We start from the raw sequence: 24,175 nt of genomic DNA on the forward strand, positions 1-24,175 counted from the left end.
TGAGGACAAGCAACAATCTTAAGTTTGGGGTGAGGGTGGACAACTGTTATTGATTTATAGAATTGATTTCAATTGCAATTTCTTAAAAAATAAAAAACACACACACAATTGTGATAGCAATTGAAATCCTTTTGATTTGTGATAGCATTGCATAAGCAGTTGCATAAGCAGTTGTGAGTTAGAACATTGTCAAGCCTATGATAAGGAATGCTAGCAAAAGCAATTAGGACAGTAAATATAAGTTTAAAACACTTTGAGCATAAGAGTGAAACACTAATCTCAAAAGTGAGGTTTAATTCATTCACAGTGTTAGAAAATGGTAAAATTGCTTATGAACATTTAAGAGTTATCTCTATTGTTGCAAGAGGGGATTGAGGAAGTTGTATGTTAAAAATTTGGTTATAACCTTTTGTTCATAAGGAAAGAACATTGCTTGGGGACAAATAATCATTTTAAGTTTGGGGTTGTGTCCACAAAAAGGTTTTGCAGGTTTCCAACTTTTGTCCACCAGATCCAAAGACAATTACTCTTCTAAAACCTTCTAAAAACAATTGCAACACATTAGTAATTGACCTATCAAATGCAACTCAGAGAATTAATTCTTTCCATTGACTTTTCCAATAAAATTACACCAAAATAATTTGATTATTTAGTAAAACTTGTCACACTTCTAAAGAGCAGTTAATTTGACTAGCAAGTGTACTAGTGATGATGTAGTAAGTTATAAAAATGATAGAACTGTGTTAGAGTCCCAAGTATCATCCTCAGAGAATAAAAGTACTCAATTATCATTTTACAAGGGCACAATTAGTTGAGCTTCACAAATTTTAGATGGAGTTTGGAATTAAAATTGACAAGTATTGAACTCAAAAGACAAACAGAACAATTAACATGCAAATGTGTGATTAACAGATGTGGAAAACATAGCTAGGGAGTTGTTTCACCAAAACTTCAATGTTGAATCAATAAAGTTCTGAACTTGTAAGTAATTGGAAAGAATGACAATCAGTTTCACGTTATATTATTCAGAGGTTAATTCCTTAACTCAATGAACCTAACATTCAATCAAATCATTCTAATTCCTTAGATCTGATTCAAATTAATGTTGTTTTAAGTGTAAGAAACCATAAGATTGCAAGATCAAGTTCTCTTATCCCTAAGAAAGCTATTATCCTGGTAATTGATTCAGATCTGAGAAACAAATCCAATTTTCATTGATAAGAGTTTCTCTGTAATTAGTTAATCAAATTTCCATTCAATCACTATGTAAAGTGCAAAATCAATCACTCAATCTATTCCAAAACTCAAAAGTCAGATCCAGAATCGATTCAACACATTCGTTTTGGATCCACAATCCCTAACTATAAAGAATTTAAGCAACCATTACAGCAGAGAAAGAAAAAGAAAGAGAAGAGAAGAGTGAATGCAAAAGAGTCATCTTCAATCGATCTTCAATCTGATTCCTCTAGGTTGAAGCTCGATGTTTGTCCCCAATCTCTCTCTCAGACTCTCTTCACACTAGAAAACTAAGTGGAAATGAAAAATGAACCAAAGATCCCAAAAATTTGAGCGCCTCTGCAATTTATAAGTTTTCTTGCCTTTTGCGCGTTATCACTTTTCTTCACAAGAGTAGCCACGTAGAGACTTATCTGGTGTTCTAAAAGACTGGAATGCTCACTTTTATTCATAAAAGTGGCAACGCTGAAAGTCGAGTTGTGCGCGTGTTCACTTTCATGAGTCAAAGTGGCCACGCGCAACTTGCCTTACTACATGCCTCTCTGGAATAATCACTCTTGTTGGCGAGAGTGATAACGCGCTACTCGCTAAGACTGAGACTTCTCTGAAACATTCACTTTCACCAGCGAAAGTGATAACGCGCTATTTTGCTGTGATTAGAGTTTCTTTGGAACGCTCACTTTAACTAGTAAAAGTGATAACGCGCACTGTGTTCTTCTGAGAAAGCCTCTGGAACACTCACTCTTGTAGATAATAATGATTACGCACAAACTCCACTTTTCATTTAAGTTTTGGATCAATCACTTTCACTGGCAATAGTGATCATACCCAGCTCAAACTTCATAAACCTTGTTCTTTGAGTCCAGATTTGCTACTTTTCTTCTATTTTTCCATTGATCTTCCATTTTCATTAACTTTGCTCAGAATTTTCTACAAAAACATTATTAAATTATTAATTTATACATAGAAAATTCATAAATGCTAAAATAACAATGAATTTAAAAGAAAACCTTAATAATTCTATTTTTATGAGTTTTTCTGCTTTTTCTAATATATTTTCTTTTTCAAATGGATTAAAGTTACAGTAAAATACTAGTCAAAATTTGAATTCATCAAAACTATCCAAAAACACCACAATTTTTTATGAGTTAAGAACTCATCAAACTAAATTCTTACGACTTATTTTTCTGGTAATCTTTAATTTCCTTAGTGATGAATTTGATGTCAATATTCAATTTTAGTTTCTTTCCACTTTATATTTTTCAAATTAGTTTTATTAAGGAAGAAAAATGATAAACTTAATCCCTAACCCATTGTAATGAATTAACTACTTGAATCCAATCTAGATTTTGAACCCCAATTAATGTTTTCCATCCTACACTTAATACTTCTTTGTTTCTAAGTATTCAAGGATAAAGAAAAAGAATCATTCAATTAGGAGATTGCAATCATTCTTGGGCTTGGATAGAATTGCATATTTATGAATTATCTAGGAATAGGAATTTATAAATGTGAGATCACTTTGATTTCTACACTTAATGCTAACCCTCTTCTCGATTACCTAAGGAATTAAGAATTTAAAAGTTAGTTTAGAACCAATTAACCAAAGATTTGGGATTAGGTAATTCAAAAAATCTGATCATTAACTTGGAATTAAATTTTGGATTATACATGAATCTATATAAGGGAAAAAGATTAAGGAAATCTGAACTCAACCTACATTTCTAATCAAATTACAACTCAATTTTCGTTCTCATAGCTTTCTTTACTCTTCAATCCAATATAGTTTCATAATCAATTTTTTGCACATTATTATTACTCTTCAAGTTAATTAAACTTGGTTATTCATTTCTCAATTTATTGAGTGTTACAATACAATTGATTTTCTCTTATTTCCATATTTTGGTTTATACTTAACTAGCATAATTCTTATGAAGTGGTACTTGAATTATTTATCTCAGTGGATAATATTTTTGTTACTACATGCGATTTGGTGCATTTACGAAATTGTTTATAAGATAGTCTATGTTGTGTTTTGCATAGATGAACCTTTGGTATATCTTGCAAATCGATCTTTAGTTTGTTTGTAAGTTATGACCTCCATTTCTACATTGTATAACTCAAAATTTGCCTTTACAATTCGGCATTTGCTATTTATCTTTAATTATTGGTCATTATATTCTTTGTTATGGTCCAACCCCTACATTAGAGTGTAGTGGCTAATCTATCTTATGGTTGGATAGATAAATTTTTTTAATTTTATATTTTCTTTAACAAAGGTTGTTGAATATAAAAAAATTAGTATTAAGTAAACACTTAATTATGCATTTATTCAAAATAAACTCTTATTACATTAGGTTTATGTTATAAATTTGAGCATAATACTTACTAAAATAACTACAAAAATTGTTTTCTTATAATTTATATATGAAGAGTTTAATTAAAATAATTTTAAAAAGGTTTATAAAAATAACAAACTGTTTTCATACCAAAAAGTACTTCCAAATACTCTAATTCTTCGTAGCAATAAAAAAAAAATCTAATTATTCACGATAAGATTTGATGATTAATATTTATTTAGAAATATAATTTTTAATATATATATATATATATATATATTATAGTTAAAATTTATTAAAAATTATAAAATTAAAACTAAAAAATATTAAATTAAAAGTAAGGACCTGTAATTTTATAATTTTTAATAAATTTTAGTTAACAAAAAATGTGATAAAAAAACGTGTTAAAGAGTGTGTTATTAATATTTTTTTTTATTAATCTCACATAAAAATAGTTTTTATCATTTATTATATTTCCTACGTGTGTGTTTTAGGCAACACTTTGGGTGAATGATTTGTCATAATTTTTCTTCAAGACCTAAAGCTTAACCAGTATGACACCATGCGTGCATCCACAGTGGAAGAATGTACAAATTGCTTGCAAACATATACTACTCGCATAACTCATTTATTAACACACTAGCAATTATACCAGAGATGGTATATATATCCTTACTACTATCTTGTACAAAGATGGAGAACATTTCCATAAAAACAAGGCTACTCGTATCTTGCAAGAATGCATCAATTTGATTAGGTGTATAAATTTGAAAATACATTGAAACACAATTTATAAACGTTGTCTCAATATAAAAAGCTAAAATTAGTAGTATTAAAATAAATATCAATCTATGACCATTAAAATATTTTTTTTGTAAAAGTAAGGGCTATCCATATCTTACAAAATTATCAAATGAACATTTGAAATTAAATACGTTAAAAAATTAAAACGTTGATTTAACACAGAAATTAAAATTAGAATTATTGAAATATATTCTTTAAACGTGAGTTCAAACATATATCAAGTGCTTATTTGATTCATATTAAAATAAATATTTTTATAAAAGTAAGGGCTATTCATATCTTAAAAAATGCATGTTTCATCAAGTGTACATTTGAAAATACATTAAAAAAAAACTTTAAACGTTGATTTAATACAGAAACTGAAATTAGAAACATTGAAAATATACAACTATTTAAACTTGAGTTCAAACATATATTAAGTGCGTATTTGATTCCTATTAAAATAAATATTTATATAAAAGTAAGGGTTATCCATATCTTAGAAAAATGCATATATTTTATCAAACGATACAATTGAAAATACGTTAAAAAAATCTTTAAACATTGATTTAACACAGAAACTAAAATTAAAAATATTCAAATACATATGAATATATGACTATTTAAACATGAGTTCAATCATATATTAAGGGCGTATTTGATTCCTTATTTCAACACTGTTAATAATAATTTTTGTGTTAGATTCACGTTTTGTAAATTTTTTAATATATTTTTAAATACACTAAGTATATATTTAATTATGTGATAAAATCACATTGCATGCATTCCAATACCATTGAAATTGTAGTTAGATGGATGTGATGTAATTAATTTTCACTCTGGACAAACAAAGTTAAAGAAGCTCCTAACATTAAAACAATCAAACCCTAAAAATAGCTCCTAAGTCCTAACTCTCGCTAACTCACTGTAGTCGAAGTGTCTGTGTTCTCAATCTCGACATCTAATAAAGAGAGCATATCTCAACAATTGAGGGAGTTGCACAGGATTTGGAGCCCATCATCTCATCACCACTATATTTTAAATGAGATTTTATTTTGATTTATGCTAATTAACAATTAGTATAACTTTTCTAACGTCAACGTATGACTACATTAACATTTATCTCCAAGCTCTCACTCATGACATGAATAACTGAATACTCATTAAGACTTTTCAAGTAATTTTTTTTAATAACTTTAGAGATAACTTTTAATTGTTTTGTTTACCCTACTTTGAGTGAATTTTGAGACATGTGTATAAAAATAAATTTAAAATAGAAATAATTATATAAAAGATTACATACAATGTCAAATTTTAATTATTTAACAGGTAGGCTTTCCACAGGGCATGCATTTTGGTCCCCTTTATTTGATGGTTGTTTGGGTTTGCTGGACATTTTTGTGTGTACCTCAAAATGCATATGGATCAAATGTCAGAAATACCTTCACAACAATTTTAGTAAGATTTTTGAGAGTTAACATGCATAATGTTGAGAGAATAAGGAATTGCTCAGGCAGTGGATGAAATCTAGTCTTTTGATTTCTCCATATTAAGGGAATAGTTTTGCATAGATATCATTGGTGTTTCCTAGGAATTATAGCTCGTAACCTCCGCAGAGGGAATAAACTCTTTTCTGTCCTGTTCTCTGCTATTAGAGTCCAAGTTGGTTGGAATTTTTACACAAATTTGAGAAATAGGCAACAAATAAGTACTCTTTATGAACGACATTTACAAGGCCTATAGTTAACAACTTTCACTGTTGACAAATTTTGTTCTTCTCTTTATTACATTGACCACAGATTTACTTATACCTGCTTATTCCAAAAAAACAAAATTGTTTCAACTCATTTATTCGGAACTTGCCTAAACCGTTTGCTCTAGACAAAAATGTGTTGATTAACCTTCACTGAATACTGTAGCTTAATTTGTCTTTCTTTAGGATGAGTTAATGCAAGTTCATTTATTAGTTTTTGTATAACTCTGTATATATAATATCATGTTTACTCTAACTTTTTTTTAAGAAGAAAACATTTACAAATTGGATTAAATGTTACCTTAATTTTTATAAAACTATATTTTAAAAAATATATATTTTTAAAAATATTTTTTCAAGAGTTTTTCTCAAATTCTGTTTGACCCAAATTTTCTTTTTAAAAAGAAACCAATCTGAAAAGGCTGGCCAAAAGCTACCTTATTTCATTTCATTTTATTCTTGCCAACTTGATCGATAAAGAAAGCTTAATCACTAAAAAAAAAAATAAAAATGCTTAGTCACTTGACTTCATATTTTGTATTAGGTGGAAACGATAACCAAATAACGGTTACTTTTATGTGAATTTTTTGCTCTCATTCTTTCAGGAGAATTTTCTCCATTTGAGTAGCCTCAGCACTCTCATTTGATCACTGCTCTATAACACATGGAAATGAGAAATTAGTCCATAATAAACTTTTGTAGACTTTGATAAATTCAAAGCATTATTTTGGACACTTCTCAACTTAACCTTGTCTTACATATTGTGCCGGATGATTTTGTTTATACCTCCAAAAAAGCAAGCTTTTTAGCTATAGGTTAATGGTTTCGTGGGGTGTGGGCAAATTGAGCTTGTTTTACGTTTATGTTATCATCGACATTAATTTGTCCCGGTTCCAAATTTAAGTTAAAACAACAAAAGGACAACTTGAGCATAAAACAAGTGTTTTTTGTAACTTTGTAGGATATATAGATAAGTCACAACTTGAAACTTTCCAGTAAATTGCAGTGTTGTCTATATTGGCTTTTGCTGCTGAAGAACAGGAGTGCAATGGAGCTTGCACCTGTGAAATCTGAACTAAGCACAAGAAATCACAGATTGCTCATGATGGATGGTGTTGAGGTTATTGCCACTAAATGTGTCAAAAGAAGGCGAAGAGATTCATCTATGGCAGTGTTAGGGGGCAATGAACAACAAGGTGAACAGTTAGAAGAACAGAAACAAATGAGTGGCCAATCAACTGCCACCACTGTTAAGAGAAGCTCAAGGTTTAGGGGTGTTAGCAGGCATGTCATATTCATAAACATCTTATTCTGTTAGTTTTAACTTTTTCCTTTTTTAGTTATGCTATTTGAATGTCTAGAAACTAACACAATGTGACACCATATACAATTATCTCTATTTCTATCTTACTATATCTTTTTCATGTACACGCATCTAAAAATTAATCTCCAAAATCATAGGGGAAACGAAAAGATGTCCTACCTTTGATGTACAAAAAACATTTTCTTTTCTTTTTTTTCCTTTGATGTGAGGGACTGATTTTTGATTTGAAGCTAATTGTATCTTCCTGTGAAGCAGACATAGATGGACTGGAAGGTTTGAAGCACATTTATGGGATAAAGGGACCTGGAATCCCACTCAGAAGAAAAAAGGAAAGCAAGGTAGGTTCTGAACTTGCCATTCACTTCACTTTCATTGGCTATTTATTATATTTATTATTATTGCTTACACCTTGTTCATTGAATGGTGATCCTGGTTGTGAATGTGAATTTGTTGCTTTGCTGGTTTGGAGCAGTATATTTGGGTAAGTATTTCAGTTTTTTAATTCCAATAATATTTTCTCTGAATAAAAGAATAGAATAGAAATTGACCTTCTGGGATTCTTTCATGCTATAATCAGGAGCTTACAATGATGAAGAAGCTGCTGCTAGAGCTTATGATTTGGCGGCACTCAAGTACTGGGGAACAACAACTTTCACAAATTTCCCTGTATGTGTTTAGTCTAAAAACTGAGCAAGTTTTATTGTTGATGAGTAGCTCGGTAATTTCCAAGTTTGTATTTTTGCAGGTATCTGATTATGAGAAAGAAATTGAGATAATGAAAACTGTAACCAAAGAAGAGTATCTTGCTTCATTGAGAAGGTAATCCCAATATTTCAGGAAATACTGCCATTATAACATTTTGATATTTCCCAAGTTCTATATCCTTTTTCTGTTTTCACTATAGGAGGAGCAGTGGTTTTTCTAGAGGTGTATCAAAGTATAGAGGAGTGGCAAGGTGAAATACTTTCTAAATTATGCATTCAAACATATCTTTTGTTTCCAACAAAGAAATACATGAAGCTTAGGTAAGTCTGAAACCTAAATACAGGCACCATCACAATGGAAGATGGGAAGCAAGGATTGGGAGAGTGTTTGGCAACAAGTACCTTTACCTTGGGACTTACAGTGAGTTTTTACATTCTTAACTCAAGTCCCCATGTTTTCCATGTAGAGCACAATTCAAATAACATTTGTCATTTCACTCTACATCCATGTCTAAAATAAGATGAATTTTGGGAAACAGTGTAAAGGATTAGAACTTAGATAGTAGGCTATAGGTTAACTAGTCAAACTCATTGTCATAGTAGGCTATAGGTTAACTAGTCAAACTCATTGTCCTAGTATTTTAAATATAAAGAACTGCTACCTTATATTGTGCTCAATGGCTTCTAAAGGTACACAAGAAGAGGCAGCTAGAGCTTATGATATTGCAGCAATTGAATACAGAGGCATAAATGCAGTGACAAACTTTGACTTGAGCACCTACATCAGATGGCTAAGACCAGGAGCACATTCTACTGCTTTTCAAGAGCAAAAGCCAAGCACAGACCCTCAACACTTTGCAACCTCTAACTCAATGCAAACCAGAGGAAACACTGAGTTATCCAACTCACTCATCCATTCATTCTCCACAAATGAATTGGACAGTGACAAGAAGCAAGGCTTTTCCAAGTATGTGACTCCTTTAAGTCCTTGCAACAAGTCATCTTCCCCAACAGCATTAGGACTTCTCTTAAAATCCTCAGTGTTTAGAGAATTGATGCAGAGAAATCTGAATACTTCTAATGAAGAAGCTGAAGAAGTTGAATTAAAATACTCACGAGAGGGCAATGATGGGATTGGAGGAGGGATTTATGATAATGACAACACTGGTACTTACTTGTGTTCTAATATCAACAACAGATTACCAAACTTGGAGTCATCAGAAGAGAGATCATTGCCTATGTATCATGGAAATGTGCAATCCCTATGGAATGGTGCTTTCAACATGCCTAACTGATCACTTTTGTTATCTTTTTTTGCTGTTAAGAAACACAGTTGGGAACTTGGGAGAAAATCTCTCCCTTCTTAGCATACTAGTGGATGTCAAATAATTGCTAAGATGTGCATACCCGCACTTCAACCTTGACTGTTCATAAATCAACAATAACATGAATGAGTTGATTTTAATAATTTGATGTGAAGTGGGTAAATTTTTTTAAGAATATTATTTAATCTTGTACTGTCTGTTGACGAAAAAGTCAAATACAGGAACATGAAGTGCCGAAGTCATTAATATTAGGCTTAAATATGTTTAGTTTTCATATTCTAGTAAAATTTTTATTATATTAAAATAATTTTTTTATTTTAGTCCTTAATTTTTTATAAATTTTTATTTTTAGTCTCTAATAGTGACTGATCCATTAAAATACTGCAACATGTCAAATTTTTATTTGACCATGTTAGTATTAGGGATTAAAAATAAAAATTTATAAAAAATAAGAATTAAAAAAATTGTTTGAAAAGATTAAAATATAAATTTTTTTAAAATATGAAAACTAAAAATATATTTAACCCTTAATATTAATTTTTGAAAATTTTATGCTTTTGCACACAGTCACTCGTCACTAAAATTCAAAATTTTGGAAAGGAAAATCGTAACTAGTATCTTTAGAAATCAAAGAGTAAAAAGCTTTTATTTAAAAATTATATTAAAACTTAATTTAGATAAGCTTATGCAAAAGTACTTATAAAATAAGAAAATAATAGGTAAGATAACTAAAATATTTTTTATAAGTTAAATAAATTTATGCATTGTATACTTTGAAGAAGTTAATTGAAAAAACTTATAAAACAGTACAAGAGAATAAGTTAATTTTAACTTCTAGAAGAAGTTTGATGAATTTTACTTCTTTATTTTTGCTCTCATAAATATTTATTTAAAGATAAGTTAATTTTAACTTATAAAAAAAGTTTGATTCATTTTTCATCCTTATTTTTGTTTCTCATAAATACTTATTGATCATAAAGTTAATTTCGATGGACCTAATACACTTTCTTTTGTGATTGATTTTTTCTTAAGACGCCTTGAATATGTTTGATGACTTTTTTGATAAATGTAACAATCCTGGTATCTTTTGAGTTTTAGCTATTATTTCTTTTAATGGGTTGTAAAAGAGAGTTATGAATTATTATAGTGAGTTATAAATAATTATGTTCATGAGCCTTAAAAGTTGATAAGATATTTTTCTTTGATATATATTGTACTTTATATTTACAAATTACAGTAATAGAAATATCTTAATATGCTCATGGATGTACGATAAGTTCATATTTTGATATATTTTATAACTTATATTTATACATTTAAACTCTATTTTATATATATTTATATTAATTATGTTATTAATTATTGCATTTTAGCTAGAAGTTGTTATTAGTGCATTATGAAGTTATTCTGGATAAAAATTAGATATTTTAGTTCTTGACAGTGCTATGTAAAGTTGAGTTTAAATTTTGAATTTAAAATTTAAACTTAGATATGAAGATTTGGAGTGATTCTGATTGTGAATAAAATCGATTTGAAAAGATAGAGCTTAACCGACTAGAAACTCAGGCCACGACCTATATAAAGAGGCCTTATGCTCCACACTTGACACTTCGACTTCTCTATACACCTTCTTCCTCTTCTTAATTCTAACCAAACTCATCTTTGAGAGTCATTGGAGATCATTGGCAAGGATGACGAGCGTCCCCTTGGAGTCTAAGCAAGTGATTGAGTGCCCTTCGGAGAACGAGAACTCTCTTCATCTAATACTTTTATGGGTTTCTTTTGTTTGAGTTTTCCTTTTTGGCTATGAGTTTATTTATCATGTTCTTCGTAGTTTATTTTCTTATGAGTAACTAAACCCATATCTAGAGTTATAGCGGATCCTACTACAAATTTTGTGTGATTTTTACTTTAATGTTGATATTAATTTTCCTTTAATGTTTGATTTTTATTTTATTGGATTATATTGTGTATGTTAAGATTTGATCACCCTTAGCACTCCATAGTTAGTTGCATTGTAGGCGATCGTACCACGTGTAATTAATGGAACTATAGGATAAAATGAGATAAGGGGCTAGGTTAATCACACTTAATTCCTTCCTTTCAGCCGTTATTGAATTAACAAACTCATAAGATCTTCATACTTTCTCGACCAATTACTTTGCATGATCATTGGAAGTATTTACTTAGGAAAAAAAATATTGACATTACATAATTATTGGGTGTTAATAAAACTAATTATGAGTGGTGGCAAATATTTGGATACCAATATCATGATTAAATTAATTAGAACACAAAGAAGTGTAGTAGGTGAACCTATAAATCCTAGGTTGATCTCATTTGATCTCTCTCATACATTGTATTACTGGTTTTTTAATTTATTGTTAAAATTAAGCTCTGTTTTTTATCTGTTACAATCCCGTTACGTTTAAACAATCAAATTAAGTTATTCTTGGTACTTGAAAATAATCTCTGTGAGACGATAAATTAGGAACTCTTAATTCAAAAATTCTTTATTACTTTTTGATAGGTACATTTGCTTACAAATAAGTTTTTGGCGCTGTTGCTGGGGATTAATTCTCAATATCAAAGAAAATCAAGTATTTGGTTGATTTAAACATTCTTTTTTATTTTATGCTCATTCGTTCTAAACTTATTGCAGAACTCACTTTTGATCCATAAATCGAGAAGACTGCACATAGGCTAAGAAAGAAGTGTAGAGAAAAGAAAAAGACGGCAGAAGAACGACCAATCTTGGAGCACATGACACCCACTGCTGAGGGTGATGCCAGGAGCATTGTAGCACCTGACATAAAGGCCAATAATTTTGAATTAAAATCGGGCTTGATCAATCTAGTCTGGAACTCCACACTATTTTCGTGGCGACCTGATAAAAATCTCCACCTTCACTTGAAAAAGTTTCTCCAACTCACTGATACCATCAAATACAATAGTGTCACCAAAGATATTATAAGACTTTGCCTCTTTCCATTCTCTGTCATGGAAAGGGTGAATGTATGATTCTCCACACTTTTATCTAATTCAATTACAACGTGGGATAGCCTGACACAACAACTCTTAGCCAAATATTTTACACCATCACTCTCTGCGAAGCTAATGACAGAGATCTCCAATTTTCAACAATATGAGTTTGAATCTCTGTTTGAGACGTAGGAACACTTTGGAGAACTTATAAGGAGATGTCCACATCATGGTTTCCCTGTGTGGAAGCAAATGCAGATTTTCTATGTTGGACTCTCATCTTCTAATAGAGCTACAGTTGATACAGTTGCTGGAGGATCCTTCCTATGCAAGGGGCCAACTGCAGCCCATACATTGATAAAAATGATAGTATCTAGTAATTTCCAATGGTATATAGACCATCATAGAAGTAAAAAGAAGGAAGCTGTTCCAATCTACCAGGTAAAAAGTAGCAATTCAATAACAAATAAGCTAGAAACTCTATTAAAGCAAATTAGAATTCTTACTACGGGCATAAGATCCATTAGCAAAACCTTCAAAGACCGAGGAAGCTAACTTCTTAGGCAACAGTTACAATTTTGGATGGCATAGCGAACTCATAGAAGAATAGCTAATGAGGTTAAAATTCAAATGTTTATTGACCTCCTCATATGCAATCTTAGGGGTTAAGGACAGAAAAGAGAGAGCCCTCAACCATTCAATTGGAGCAGAGAATTTCAAAGCTTGAGTTCCAAATAAAACAACAAAGTCTTTAGATAGAGCAACAAGCCCAAATAATGGACAAGAAGTTTTCAAAAATAAGCTCTGATACATTCGAGATAAAATCACAATTGGGACAGTTTACAAATTTGTTGACTCAAAGAGCACTAGAGACATTGCCCTCCCAACCTGAGCCAAATCCCAAAAAACATGCCAAGGCAATTACATTGAGAAACGAGAAGATGTTGCCTGAAAACATGCCAAAGTCGCAGAATACCGCTGTATGCATGCCTGTGCTCCCTCACATGCATGGCTACGCTGATGTCGCAGAAGCAGAACAAGAAAAGAAATAAGCACCATCAACAATGTTCGGGCCTTAAGAACTTTGAATCCCTTTTATGCAAAGGTTGAGAAGCAGTCAGAGTGACCCACAATTCAACAAATTCCTTGAAATTTTGAAGAAATTGCACATCAATATACCCTTTGTGCAGGCCATCTCTCAAATGCCCAAATATGCTAAGTTTCTCAAGGAAATATTAAGCAATAAGAGGAGGTTAGAGGAATTTAAAACTGTAAGGCTTAATGAGGAATGCTCCGCAATCCTTTTGAAAAAGCTACCCCAAAACTTAAAGACCCAGAACGTTTTACTATTCCTTGTACTATAGGTAGCTCTCATTTTGATAAAGCCCTATGTGATTTAAGGGCTAGCATAAAGCTAATGTTTCTCTCTGTTTTTAGAAGGTTGGTATGCAAGAACCCAAGCCTACCTCTGTTTCTTTACAGTTAGCAAATAGATCCATTACTTACCCAAGGGGTATAGTAGAAGACGTCTTGGTAAATATAGACAAATTCATCTTCCTTGCAAATTTTATTGTACTAGACATGGAGGAGGATAATGAGGTTTCCATTATTCTAGGGAGACCATTCTTAGCTATTGGGAAGACCATTATAGCCGTCCAGCAAGAGAAGCTCACATTGAGGCTAAACGATGAAGAAGTTGTTTTTAAAGTTTTTGATTCTCTTAAACACCCTTCTAGTTTTGATTCCTATAATTTTATTTCTGTAAATAATCTTTTTTCCTCTTTAGACTTTGTACAATTAATTGATAGGTTGAGGAATGATACTATAGAGAAAATTCTCACACTTGAAAAAGATGCTTTAATAGAAATAGAGAAAGTAATAGATGAAATTTTGGCTTTGGAGAGTGGGAATCGAAGTTAATGGTTGGCGCCTAGGCATTTTGAAAGCTTAGGAGCACAAGATATTTGAATTCCTAAATCATCCATTGAAGAACCCCTTGAATTAGAGCTCAAACCTCTTCCCTCTAATCTTAAATATGTTTTTCTATCTCCTCCATCTTCTCTTCTTGTAATAATTTCTTCTAAATTGACAAATATTATGGAGGAGAAATTGATGAGAGTCTTGAGGGAGAACAAAGAAGCCTTTAGGTGGAGCATTCATGACATCAAGGGTCTTAGCCCTTCCATTTGTACCTATCAGATTCACTTGGAGGAGTAATTCAAACCCAAGGTTCAACCTCAAAAGAGACTTAACCCCAGTCTAAAGGAAGTAGCAAAAATGGAGGTAATTAAGTTATTAGATGTTGATATTATTTTTTCTATTTCTGATAGCCCTTGGGTGAGTCCCGTATAGGTTGTACTAAAGAAAGGAGGCACCATAATTATGGAGAATGAGCAACAAGAACTTATTGATGTAAGGAAAGTAACTAGGTGGCGAATGTGCATAGATTACAGGAAGCTCAATGAGGCCACCCGGAAAGACCACTTCTCCCTTCCCTTTATTGATCCGATGTTAAAAAAATTAGCGGAGCATGAATTTTATTGTTGTTTGGATGGTTATTTGGGTTACATGCAAATACCTGTGGCATTAGAAGACCAAGAGAAGACTACTTTTACATGCCCTTATGATACTTTTGTATATAAATGGATGCCGTTTGATTTGTGTAATGCCCTTAATACATTTCAGAGATGCATGATGGCCTTATTTTCTGATTTATTAGAAAATTGTATTTAAATTTTTATGGATGATTTTTCTGTTTACGACAACACTTTTGGTAATTGTTTGTATAGCCTTGATTTGATTTTACAAAGATGTAAAAAGGCTAATTTGGTTTTAAATTGTGAAAATTTCAGTTTATTGTTGATTAATGCATTGTTTTGGGGCATAAAGTTTCTAATAGGGGTATAGAGGTAGACTTTGCTAAGGTAGAAGTTATTGCTAAACTTTCCCCTCCCACATGTGTTAAATCTGTTAGGAGTTTCTTAGGGCATGTGGGGGTTTTATAGGAGGTTTATTAAAGAATTTTCAAAAATAGCAAAACTTCTTTTTGATTTGTTGGCTAAGGGGCTTAAATTTGATGATGCTTGTTTATATGCTTTTAATACCCTTAAGAGTAAGTTAATTGATGCCCCTGTGGCTATTTCTCCTGATTGGTCTTTACCCTTTGAACTTATGTGTGATGCTAGTGATACAACTGTTGGAGCAGTTCTAGGCCAAAGGAAGGACAAGATTTTTCAAGCCATTTATTATGCGAGTAAAACTTTGGATGACGCACAGCGAAACTATACCACTACTGAAAAGGAGATGCTACCTGTGATATTTTCATTTGATAAATTTCGTCCTTATTTGATTATGTCTAAAGTCATTGTTTATACTGACTATTCTGCTCTTAGATATTTGATGGCTAAATGAGATGCTAAGCCAAGGATTATTCGATGAATTCTCTTGCTACAAGAGTTTGATGTAGAGATCCGAGATAAAAAGGGGAGTGAGAACTCTATTGCTGATCACTTATCCACATTAGACCCCTTGGTGAGGGAGAGCACTAACGTAGAAATTAAAGAGACATTCCATGATGAGAGAATTTTTGCTATTTCTGGGGCATCTTGGTATGTGGATTTGGTAAACTTCTTGGCTAGTAAAACATTTCCCCATGGACTTTCATCCTCACAAAAGAGGAAATTTTTATTTGATGTTAAATACTATTTGTGGGAAGAGCCCTATTCATTTAAAGTTTGTGAAGATAATTTGATTAAGAGATGTGTTCCTGAGAGTGAATTTACAATGGTTCTTGAGCATTGTCATTCTAGAGAGGTGGGAGGCCATTTTGCCCCTACTAAAACTGCTCATAAGGTTTTGTAAAGTGGTTTTTATTAGCTTACACTTTTTAAAGATGCTATAGTTTTGTTAAATCATGAGATAAATGTCAGAGGAGTAGTGATATTTCTAGAAGGCATGATATGTCCCTCAATAATATTTTAGTTTGTGAAATATTTGATGTTTGGGGTATTGATTTTATGGGACCTTTTCTTAAGTCTTTTAATAATGAATACATATTGGTTGCTGTGGATTATGTCTTCAGGTGGGTGGAAGTGGCTGCTTTACCAACTAATGATACTAGGGTGGTTACTAAATTTCTGAAGAAAAATATTTTTCCTCGGTTTGGAACCCCTAGGACAATTATCAGTGATGGGGGTACTTATTTTTGTAATAAACTTTTTCATAATCTCTTGGAAAAATATTGTGTTACCCACAAGGTCGTTACTCCTTACCACCCCCAAACCAGTAGACAAGTTAAGGTATCTAATAGGGAGTTGAAAAAGATTTTGGAGCGCACAATTAATAGTTCTAGAAAAGATTGGTCTATAAAATTAGATGATGTGCTTTGGGCTTATCGTATTGGCTTTAAAACTACTATTGACATGTCTCCTTATCGTTTGGTATTTGGAAAAGCTTGTCACTTACCTGTTGAATTAGAACACAGGGCCTATTGGGCCTTGAAGTTCCTTAATTTTGATTTGCAGCCTACAGGTAAGAAAAGACTATTAGAGCTGAATGAACTCAATGAGATGTGCCTTACAGTATATATTACATCGTGAGTTCTATGAAGGAGAAAAAGTGTTGATCTACAACTCACGACTGCGATTATTTCCTAGAAAACTAAAGTCCAGGTGGACTGGCTCTTATACAGTACTCAAGGTCCTTCCTTAAGGGGTCTTAGAAGTTTCTAAAGCTGGGGGAGAGACATTTCAAGTCAATGATCAGAGGGCCAAGCTATACACAGATGGAGTGAACTTCACACAACAAACTATGTTATTAAAATAGCCTAACAGGATGTTAGGCTCGTGATGTAAAACAAGCATTCACAAGAGATAACCTGTGTTTTATTTTTTACTTTTATTTATTTTGTGTTTTTGTTTTTCAGAACAGGATGGCTTTTCTACGCAATTTGTCTCACATTTAGGGAGACCCTTTCTCTTTATTTCTCTTGTCCTCTTTGTTATTACTTGCTCTCAAATAATTTCTTGTGCCCTTATTCTAAGAAAATTTTATCCCAAGAAACCCAATTTTTTTGAAAATAATAAGAACATGATTGAGTAATTCTCATTGAGTTTTGGAGTCATTAAAATAAATAAATAAATAATTGAGATCTCTAGTTTTTTGCTTTACATTAAACTTTAACCCCACATAGTTTTGAGCTTTAAAGGGGATTTTTATACTAATTTAATTATATCCATTTCCTCATTGCTTTGTGTTATTGTCCCATTGAGATTTATGCTCTAGAACTTGACTTGTAACCGATTTAAGACTACTCCTTTTGATTGCATGTTTTAAATATGATTGAGGCATATTAGGGTTACTTTTTCTTAGCCTTCAACATGTTTGAGAAAGATATATAACTAGTTGCCCACTTTGAGCTTTCTTGAATTTTCTTGGTCCTTTATATTAAAATTATGAAATATTTTATTAACCTTGGGTTTGTAGCTGGAGCAATTAAGTTGTTGGATTGTTAGAAAAGTTCTTCTCTATATCTTTTATGTGAAAGAAAAAAAGAAAAAAATAGTAAAAAAGAAAAAGAAAAAAAAAGTTACACTTGAATGAAAGAAAAGAGGAGTAAACAAAGTAAAAATATAAAAATCATTATGGCTATAAAATACCTCATGATTTTTAATTATATTGAATTAACTTAGTGGAAAGTTGGTTTATCGTCAAACTTATGGTAATATATTTCTTCTTAGAGGGACTGAGCGTTCTCTATTTTTGTCCTTATACACTGAAAGAGAGAAAAGAGAGTAAAGTATCACAATTTGAAGATCGAGCAAGAAGATAGATGATAAGTCTGTAATTAAACCCTATTTTACAACCCATATATTCATATTTGACCTTTATTTTATTTGAGTTTTACATTAATTTATACATTAATTATGCAGTTTGGTATAAAGAGGCCGTAAGTGGATGTTGGGTGCATTTTGGGCCCAAATTGGTTGAAGATTAGAGGGTGTTTCGAGCCCATACACGGTCGTGCTTAAGGTCTTGCACGACCGTACTCATCTGCGAGAAGCCCAATTATCAAGAGTGTTTAAGGTTTTCAAACCCTATTAAAAGAAGATCTCAAGCATCGTAAAGGGGAATCTTTTTTATCTTGGCTTTAGCTCTAGAATACATCTGATCTCATCTCTTTTGCACGGGATCCTTGGCACATGCTTGACGAGACTTGGAGCTTCAAGCGATCGTACTTGAAAACTAGAAACACATCTCATACTCTAGTTTGATATTTCTTTTAATTATGGCTTTGTTTATGATTATTTTAGTTCTTTTCTTTAGCATGAGTAACTAAGTCTATAGTTAGGGCTATGGGAACTATCATTCATGAATTTATGGGATTTTGACATTTGAATCTAAATTTGATTTTCATTTCGTGATTAGATTTTATCCTATTGTGCGTCTCTCTTAATCTTAATTAATTATATCGTCAAGCGACCGTACCTCGGTTAATTAATAGATCTATACAGCAAAATGAGACAAAGGATTAGGTGGACCAAACCAATCTTTCTCTTCTAATCGTTATTAAATTAACAAGTTCATAGGTTCCTTAAGCTTTCTCAATTTGATATCTTGCATGACCATTGGGGATATTAATTTAGAGAAAAGAATATTAATATTGCATGACCATTGGGTATTAATACTATTCGTATGAACGATTGATAATCACAAGAAAATTAGATTTATAGTTAAATAGAAAAATAACATAAATGATTGAATGAGAAAACCCATATGCCCTAGGTTCCTCTCCGATAATTTTAACCAAAACGTGCATTGTATTCCTTACTCTTAGTTTTATAATTGATTTTATAAATTCTTGTTTTTAATTAATCTCGTATCTTTGAAGCTTAAACAATTGAATTAGGAAATTCTTAGTAATTAGAAATCAATCTTTGTGGGACAATATTTCTGGAACTTAATTTAAGAACCCTTTATTACTTCTCGATGGGTACACTTGCCCTCCGAACAATAGAGAATATAAAATTTTAAATGTCTTTTGATTACTTGAACTTAGTGATATTACTCTTGTGTCTTTGTATCTTTGTTATTTTGAGTTTCTTATTTTGATGATATGTTTCAAATTATTCCTTTATTCTTTAGCCAGGATTTTTGCTTGAGGGCAAGCAAATCTCAAGTATGATGGGGTTGATAAGTTCATTGTTTGATATATTTTATGACTTATATTTATACACTTAAAGTCTATTTTATATATATTTACACTAATTATGTATTAATTATTATAGTTTAGCTAGAAGTTGTTATTAGTGCATTGTGGAGATATTCTGGATAAAAATTAGATATTTTTAGTCCTTGGCAGTACTATGTGAAGTTGAGTTTGAATTTTGAATTTAAAATTTAAACTTAGATATAAAGATTTGGAGCGATTCTGATTGTGGATAAAACTGATTTGAAAAGATAGAGTTTAACCGACTGGAAAATCAGGCTACAACCTATATAAAGAGGTCTTATGCTCCACACTTGACACTTTGACTTCTCTACACACCTTCTTCCTCTTCTTAGTTCTAACCAAACTCATCTTTGAGAGTCATTGGAGACAATTGGCAAAGACGATCCCCTTGGAGTCTAAGCAAGTGATTGAATGCCCTTTGGAGAACGAGAACTCTCTTCATTTTTTACCTTTCTGGGTTTCTTTTATTTGAGTTTTCCTTTGTGGTTATGAATTTATTTATCACGTTCTTCGTAGTTTATTTTGTTATGAGTAACTAAACCTATAGCTAGGGCTATGGCAGATCCTATTGTAAACTTTGTGTGATTTTTACTTTAATGTTAGTATTAGTTTTTCTTTAATGTTTGATTTTTATTCTATTGGATTATATTGTGTATGTTAAGATTTAATCACTCTTAGCACTTCATAGTTAGTTGCATCGTATGCGATCGTACCGCGTGTAATTAACGGAACTAAATGATAAAACGAGATAAGTGGTTAGGTTAATCACACTTAATTCCTTCCTTTTAGTCGTTATTGAATTAACAAACTCATATGATCTTCATGCTTTCTTGAACAGTGTAGGTCGCATTAACTAAACTATGTTAATTCTTTGTGTTCTTCTTCCTATTACTCTTATTCGTTTCTATCATAATAATTGATATCAAAGTCTGATTTTTCTTTTAAGGATTGTTTTTGGTGATCACAATGTCTTTGTATAAATTCAATATTAAAAAATTCAATGGATTAAATAATTTTGCTATGTGGAAATTGAAGATGAAGGCAATTTTGGTGCATTAGGAATGTGTAGTGGCACTAGATGGTGAAGAAAAATTGCGTGTGCTCTGATAGATGAAGCAAGAAAGAGATATTAGAAAAGACGCATATTATGATTTTGTTGAGCCTAACTGATAAGGTTTTGCGTGAAGTGATTGACAAAAAAATGACTACAAGAATATGGAACAAGCTCGAAGAAAGATCTCAAAAGAAATTTTCAATTAATCAATTGTATTAGAAGTAATATTTGTATACCTTGCAGATGTCTGAGAATTTGTCAGTGACAGATCATTTTGAACCTTTAAGATATCAAGGTTAAAATTAATGATGAAGACCATACAATTATTTAGTTATGCTCTTTGCCAAAATCTTGTTGATAATATGTTTATGGTAGAGATAGTATTATAGTTAATTATATGAAAGATGATATGCAATCTAAATAACTGAAGAGGAGTATCCTTGGTTCTATTATAGATGATGCAAATCTAACAATTAGTAGAGGCAAGAATATGGAAATATAAAATAGTAGCAAGAGTCATTCACACTCTAAATTGCATGAGAAAAAAAGTGAAATGTTATAACGGAAAAAAAGAAAAAGCATATTAAAAGGAGTTATCCACAGTAGATAAATAAAGACAACAAAGGCTTTAGTGTAGCTATTAGTTATAGTTCAGATGAAGGGGATAGTACAGATGTTTTGAAAGTCAATACCACTAGTTCTACTGATGCTTGGGTGATAGACATTAGTGCTTCTTATCATATGATTTTCAAGAAAGCATTGCTAATTTCATTTAAAGAGTAGAATGACAATATGAAGTTAAGAGATAATGAAGAGCTTAGTGTGAAATAGAATGACTCAATGCAAGTAAAGATTTATGATGACATTGTGAGAACGTTGTTGCTTTGTAGGTTCCTGATTTGTAAAGAACTTAATTTTTGTTGGTACCTTGGACAACGATACAATTTTTTGAGAAATATGGACATATTGTGATTTCGAAAGGTGCTCTATTTATGATGAAAGAAAGTTTACAATATGATATTTATATTATGCTAGGCAGTTTTATTGAAGGAACAATGTTTGTATATCATTTCTTAAAGCAACATACTGATAATACAAAATTATGGCATCATAGATTAGGACATATAAGTAAAAAAGGACTTGCAGTGTTGAGAAAATGAGAACTATAAGGTAGAGACGTGAAGTAGTGATAGGAAAATTGGAATTCTATGACTCTTGCGTTATAGGAAAATAATATAAACTTAAAGTTCAATCATAACAAGCACACTTCTGTAGAAATCATGAAGCATATTTATTCTAATTTATGGGGTCTTTTTCCAATGGAGTCTCATGAAAGATGCAAATATTTTGTGACATTTATTGATGGCTACTCTAGGACGGTTTATGTGTATTTTTTGAAAACCAATGATAAAGTGTTTAAGCGATTCAAGGAACAAGAGATATGGTTGAAAAGAGGACTAGTAAACAAGTTAAAACTTATATAATAGATAATGGATTCGAGTTCTACAATGCACCACTTGATGAATACTACAAAGAGGCAAGCACAATGAGGTACTGTACTGTGCAAAATGCACTCAATAAAATTAATGACAATCACGATCTGTGTTACTAGATTAAACAATCTTGAATTGGATTCACACGACAAAAATAGAATTATTAGGGTAAGAGCAAGATTTAAAACAAGAAGAAAAATAAAAAAAAAAATAAAAAAAAATAGATATGGAAGATAGTGTCACAATCGCAAGATTGATAAGTTAAAGGAATAATCGCCACAAGAATCTTGACCTCTTGATAAGAAAAAATTGGCTTACTAAAAACCTATAGTTACATGCTCTTACAAGAGTATTCAATTTGAAATTGCATTTAAAACTAATTAAAAGTGTGTTTACAATACATTATATATGTCTAGCAACACTAACATAACCCTAATAGGCTTCTTGTGCTAACAAGTCCACATCCAAATAAACTAAATAAAATAAGAAGTTTTTATCCTAAATAAAAGCTAAAAGTAAGCCATGCTTAACATTAAAATAACTAAACTAAATATAGTAATTAAATTATAGTGAAACCCATTGAAGTCCAAATTCTCTAAGCATATGCAATTGACCATCTTGGATTCTTCTAAATCCAAATTGAGTCTACTTTCAAATAGGACAATATCATCTTATCTAGGTTTCCTTTTATCCTTTTTGCCTTTACCCTTGTCATTAATTCTTGAAGCTCCTCCAATGCCTTCAAGTCTTTGTTTTCAATGAACATTCCTTGATTCTTATCAATAATACTATTGGTAAATGGATGAATCAAACACTTCTACAACATGCTCGTTGCATATGGTTAAATGTTGGTCTTCCAAAACAATTTTGGGCTGAAGCAATAATACGACTAGCTTTTTGGTTAATAGATCTCTGTCTACTACAATTGATTAAAAGACTCCTCAACATATATGGTTTGGTAAACTTTTTTTTTACTCTAATCTTATGTATGTTTGGTTGTCATTATTATACTCATGTTAATGATGAAAATTATAGCCTAAGGCAATAAAATGCATATTTTATGGGTACGTCGTAAGAGTTAAAAAGTATAGATTGTGGTGTATTAGAAAAACACAAAAAAATTATTACTAGCAAATATGTAACTTTGATGAGCATGTTATGTGTGGCCAGAAAGAAGATATTGAAAATATTACAGGTAATAAACGTTCATATCAAGGAGTTCATTAGAAGGTGGAGATTGAAGTTGATATCTCAAATAAGGAAAACGTGAATCCTATAAACTAAACAAATAAAGTACAACATAAGTCACAAGTATAGCAAAAAGAAGAACAAGGAGGGAAATTACAAAACAATTGAGGTGCAGATATGGTTAATGTTGTTGACACTAACTCTATTGCTTATGATAAGCCTAGATAATATAAGAAGGCAATTTAGTGTAAAGAAACATCATATTAGTTAGTTTTTATGAATAAGGAGATGCAGTCATTTGAGAAAAAATATACATGATATTTAGTACCATTACCAAAGGATATAAAGTGAGTGAGATGCAAATGGGTGTTCAAGAAGAAAGAATAGATTTGTAGAGTTGAACCATCAAGGTTCAAGACAAAGCTTGTGACAAAGGATTTTTCACAAAAGAAGGCATTGATTACTATGAAGTGTTCTACTAGTGGTAAAGTGAAAAACTAAATGAATTTTCTTAACTATAATGAGTACTTTAAATTTCAAGTTGTAGTAGCTTGATGTGAAAATTGTTTCCTAGCATGAAAATCTAAATAAGAAAGTTTATATGTCATAACCTAATGGGTTCCTTGAGGCTGAAAAAAAAAAAAGAACAATGTATGTTTACTAAAAAAAAATCATTGTATGACTTACAACAAAGCTTTGAGGCAGTGGTATAAAAAGTTTGATACTTTTATGATTCTCATAAATTTTTTTACATCAATTTGAC

The 24,175-nt window shown here is 31.2% G+C and overlaps 1 protein-coding gene and 1 non-coding gene across 2 annotated transcripts; one reads left to right on the forward strand and one right to left on the reverse strand.

Moving 5' to 3' along the window:
• Positions 1-7,159: 7,159 nt before the first annotated feature.
• On the forward strand, positions 7,160-9,434 carry LOC113859631 (AP2-like ethylene-responsive transcription factor At1g16060). Its single transcript, XM_027492353.1, has 8 exons — positions 7,160-7,395; positions 7,691-7,773; positions 7,908-7,916; positions 8,013-8,101; positions 8,181-8,254; positions 8,340-8,390; positions 8,484-8,560; positions 8,830-9,434. Exons 1-8 carry the CDS (start codon positions 7,160-7,162, stop codon positions 9,432-9,434), a joined length of 1,224 nt encoding a protein of 407 aa, XP_027348154.1.
• A 3,141-nt stretch (positions 9,435-12,575) lies between these two features.
• LOC113860403 lies at positions 12,576-12,682 on the reverse strand. Its single transcript, XR_003503856.1, has one exon. It is a non-coding gene; the product is annotated as a small nucleolar RNA R71 (small nucleolar RNA).
• Positions 12,683-24,175: the final 11,493 nt, after the last annotated feature.

Source organism: Abrus precatorius, unplaced genomic scaffold (genome assembly GCF_003935025.1).
Source record: "Abrus precatorius isolate BTA unplaced genomic scaffold, Abrus_2018 Scaffold2, whole genome shotgun sequence".
NCBI lineage: Eukaryota > Viridiplantae > Streptophyta > Magnoliopsida > Fabales > Fabaceae > Abrus > Abrus precatorius.